The sequence below is a fragment of the Glycine soja genome, chromosome 16 (assembly GCF_004193775.1).
Source record: "Glycine soja cultivar W05 chromosome 16, ASM419377v2, whole genome shotgun sequence".
NCBI classification, from domain to species: Eukaryota; Viridiplantae; Streptophyta; class Magnoliopsida; order Fabales; family Fabaceae; genus Glycine; species Glycine soja.
This window is the reverse complement of record NC_041017.1, coordinates 21965688-21969960: the sequence shown is the minus strand read 5'-3', so window position 1 is coordinate 21969960 and position 4273 is coordinate 21965688. Positions and strand designations below refer to the sequence as shown.

Below are 4273 nucleotides of genomic sequence, written 5' to 3'. Positions count from 1 at the left end.
GGTCGTTGTGTCCTACAAGACAACAAATGCCAAGTTAAAGACGTGAGCTAGCAATATATTAATGTTTTGGTGAGGCCCATGACGACTGAGCTAAATTATAATTACCGGCTGAACAATTTACTGTCTGTGATCAATGTTAATTTCTGGTTTATTGGAGCTTTTTCTTTTTTCGTTCATAATACCTTTTATTTTGACTTTTTGGAAAAACCTTACAGATTACTGTAATCAATAGTAACAATGGAAGTTCATATTCTACCTTTTTTATAGGCAAATATTAGTTATTAATTGTTAGTTTTTTGTTAGTGAGAAAATTAAATCCACAACATTTCCTTTCTTCTTTTCTCTTTTATCACCAAATCAACTTTATAACTATAAATGAATTTGGGTTGTATGGCAGGCCGTTGTAAAATTTGCTTTGGAAGTTTTACCACAATCAAGAGTAATACTAATATTGAATCCTCTAAAAATTACTAAAAGATAAAGAAATAAAAAATAAAAAACAAATTCAATAAAAAAGGAAAATATTTAATATATTAAAAGTTATACATTATTTAATATTTTAATTTTAAGTTTTTAACAAATTTTTAACAATATTTTTATTAGCATTCCACTTTTATGAATAAATTAGCATTTTTTAAAGTGGGCTAGCTCATGGGCTAATTCTAGCAACAATAAATTAATGCAATAGCACTGTTGCTTCTTGCACCCCGTAAATATCATCCTGCATCCCTTCTAAGTTTATAATAAACTAAAACCATCGAATTACCCTTAGGGGGTGTTTGATAGATGAAAAAAAAATTCGTGAATCTTGATTCCTAATAATCATGTTTCCTCCGAATGAATTAAATTTGTCTGGTTAAACATCGAGAATTTTTAGATATGTTTCTTAGAAATTAAAGGACTATACATATTTTTACTGATTTTTTTAATTATTTGTCAGGTTATATATTTTCATAAAAAATAATATGATATTTTTACTAGGTCTCTCAAATGGGAAAACATTTTAGCCGTAGGATGTATATTTTATTGAAATAAGTGTGGGTATAAGAATGGTTAGCTAGATTTTTTTTTAAAACAAAAAAATGACCCCCTCTTCTTGACACCAACGAGGGCATCCATAGAGAGCTTCTTGACACCAACGAGGGCACCGGTGGAAAGGTGAGCACTAACAAGAGCTTCTTGTAGATGAGGTTGAAGCTGTCATTGCCCACAATCGGTAGGCCTTGTAGACTAGTTGATGTCTACGACAGCGTGGGAGAGGGTCGACTTCGATCAGATTGGCAAAGGAAGATGGTGCTGACAAGAAGCTTGACGATTTGAGGAGGAAGAAGTAGATGGAACAAAGAGACAAAGGTGGGGATCCTGGGGAATGGTGAACTGGATCTACATAAAAGGAAAGGAGAGCATTTCCTTATATATATAAGATAATCCGATGTAGGTAGTCTTATTGCGGTCCTACACATTCTACACCCAAAATAACTTTTCCACAGGTTGGGGGGACTTAATTGGCTCTCCCACAATAGCCTGCTTCACCATGGGAGAAGTTTTCCAACCTACCTATAATTCTCGGAAAATAAAAAACTTACTTTAAGAGAAAAAATAAATTTTATTTAATTAAAAAATAAAAGTGAAAGAATAAATGTGAAACAACAAAATTGTGTGTATTTTACATGCTGAGAATCAATCATTCCTGGAAATACTTTTATTAAACTTGATGCACATTGATGCAAATGAGATCCACACGTGTGTTATGTCAAATTGATGCAAGTTAGAACCTGCACAAACAAAGGACAGAATTTTCTCTGTACACAGTACAAAGAAGGAACAGGGTAGGATTTAGCCCTGCAAGTTTGGTATTTTACCTTTATCCAAAACAAAATAACGGCCAAGAAGATTCGTAGTTGTTGAGAAGCTTATGCCATATATAACAAAATAAATATGCACTAGATCTTATGCTTTAAAGAGAGGAAAGGAAGATACCAAACCTTCATTCAATCCATTCAGTTCCCTCTCACTGCACAAGCTTCTCAAGAACTCTTTCCACCAAATTCCCATACCATAAAATTAGCAAGTGAACAAAGAAGCATGTTTTAGTCCTTTGTGTTTAATTTGTTCATGCTGTTTCTCTTTCTCAATGGCCACCACAATGCCGAAATTCAAGCGAAAACTTGTGATGGGTGCAAATGGTCGCACCAACCCCTTGGTGTGGCTAGTGGCGATTATCTGCACCATCATAGCAGTAGCAGTGGTAGTTGTAGGCATTGTAGTGTTCATTGGTTACATAGTGATACACCCTAGAGTGCCTGTGATCAGTGTCACCAATGCACATTTAGATCTTCTCAGAAATGACTATGCTGGTTTGCTCCAAACCCAACTCACCATCGTCGTGACTGCGAAGAATGGGAATGCCAAGGCTCATGCATCCTTCTCCGCGATCACCTTCAACATCAGCTACCAGGGCCAAGACATTGCTGTGCTTGTTGCTGACCCTTTTGAGGTGCCAAAGAACAGCTCAAAGGACCTCAGCTATGTTGTCCAATCTTCTTCTATACCCTTGACTCCTGATCAAATGGAGGAAGTGAATGATGCTTGGAAGAGGAATGAAATTGAGTTTGACTTCAAAGGGGCTGCAAGGACACAGTGGAGGGTAGGGCCTTTAGGGTCTGTGAAGTTCTTGTGCCATCTTGATTGTGACCTCAAGTTTCGCCCCGTGAATGGGACTTACATTCCCTCGCGGTGCACCTCCAAATCACACTGATTGTGTTGAAAGTAATAATTCTCGTAAGAAGAATGTTAATTAAGGACACACTTGCTGACACTTCCTTTCTAACACTCATTCTATTATTGGCTGAAATTCATTGGAAATAATCAATTTTGGTGAGTCATACTTCTGGTTTAATGATTCTCTATCTTAATTTAGAAGTAAAATACACCAAAATTTATTATTTTTAATAAATTTCAGTCAACCATAGAGATAATGTTAGAAAAAGAGTGTCCGAGATAATTGCTTAGATTTCTGTCTGATGCAGATATTATATCTCTTAGTTTATCATAGAATAGGTTATCTTCTGGTTTATCTTTTAGATTGTTTTTTCCATTTTGGCGAGGCCTTGCACATATATTTTCTCCACCTCTTCTTCCCTCTGTAGTTCTTTTCATATTTGTGTCACTTTCTTAACTAATGTAGATTTTCAGGTAATAAAACTCAGAATATTTTTGAGTCTGTTTTTGCAGGAGATGTTTTAATGTTGCTTGATAACTCAGCATGCATCTATGATGATACTCTTTTAGTAAACATATAGCACTATTGGTAGTTGACAGAATTAATCATCTGTGTATAGAGCATGTTTGTCAAATTTACTTTGTTTTGCTGCAACCCCATGTTTTGCTTTTACTGATTTTATTTATCGGCATTTAAAGTGAAAGAGGAAATATTAAAAAAAAAAACAATTTTTTGTTCAGTTTAATGGTTCTTCCCTGACAGAGAATGGGAAAGTAGAGATAATTTGCAAAACTGCACAATGCGAGATATTGAAGCTGTATGGAAATTCAAATTATCACCCACAAAGAGAATGGAAGAACCTAGAAAAAGCCAGACATTCCTACAACTGAAAAGTTGTTATGTATTTTACGCCTGGGCTTCTTTTTGCACCTTTCTAACGAAGTTTTTCTCTCGAAACTTGCATGTTTTACGGAATTGGCACTATGTTTTTTTTTTTCTTCTTTTGAAGCTATCTTAGTTGTTAAGTTTGTGTATGTGCTTGTATGGTATTACCTTTTTCGTTTTATATAATATAATTTGTGTGTAAACAAACTGTCCTAGTGTCATCTGGGTCATATCCCAAGGAAACTTTATCTTGAGCAAGTAGAACCAGTTTGAAGCTACCAGAATGTCCAATAACTAGTGCATAATGATCCAAAAAGCAATAAAGAGTAATACATTCTTTTTAGTAGAGGTTCATAGGCCTTAATTGAATAAAATAATGTGCTATCTTAAGTTAGTTTAATGTGCTTTGACTCCCACCGATAATAGAGAGTTAATTATTTGAAGTTTAAATATGTTTTTATTTTCAATAAATATTTAATTTTATATTTATTTTTTAATAAATTTTTATTTTATGATGAGTTTCTAATAAAATAATAATTTTATTTTTTATTTTTAAAATTTATTTTTAGTTCATAATAAATTAATAAATTTTTTACTTGTTTAATGATAAATATTTTTCATTTTTTATTAATATAGATTATAATAAAAAAATTAATTTATTAAGAA

The 4273-nt window shown here is 33.3% G+C and overlaps 1 protein-coding gene across 1 annotated transcript; it reads left to right on the top strand.

Moving 5' to 3' along the window:
* Positions 1 to 1695: 1695 nt before the first annotated feature.
* On the top strand, positions 1696 to 3223 carry LOC114390413 (NDR1/HIN1-like protein 12). The gene has a single exon (XM_028351143.1). It carries the CDS (start codon positions 2135 to 2137, stop codon positions 2756 to 2758), a length of 624 nt encoding a protein of 207 aa, XP_028206944.1. The 5' UTR covers positions 1696 to 2134; the 3' UTR covers positions 2759 to 3223.
* Positions 3224 to 4273: the final 1050 nt, after the last annotated feature.

What these genes read in the sequence shown, in the direction of transcription:
- LOC114390413 (XM_028351143.1), top strand. Translation starts at nt 2,135, where the DNA reads ATGGCCACCACAATGCCGAAATTCAAGCGAAAACTTGTGATGGGTGCA.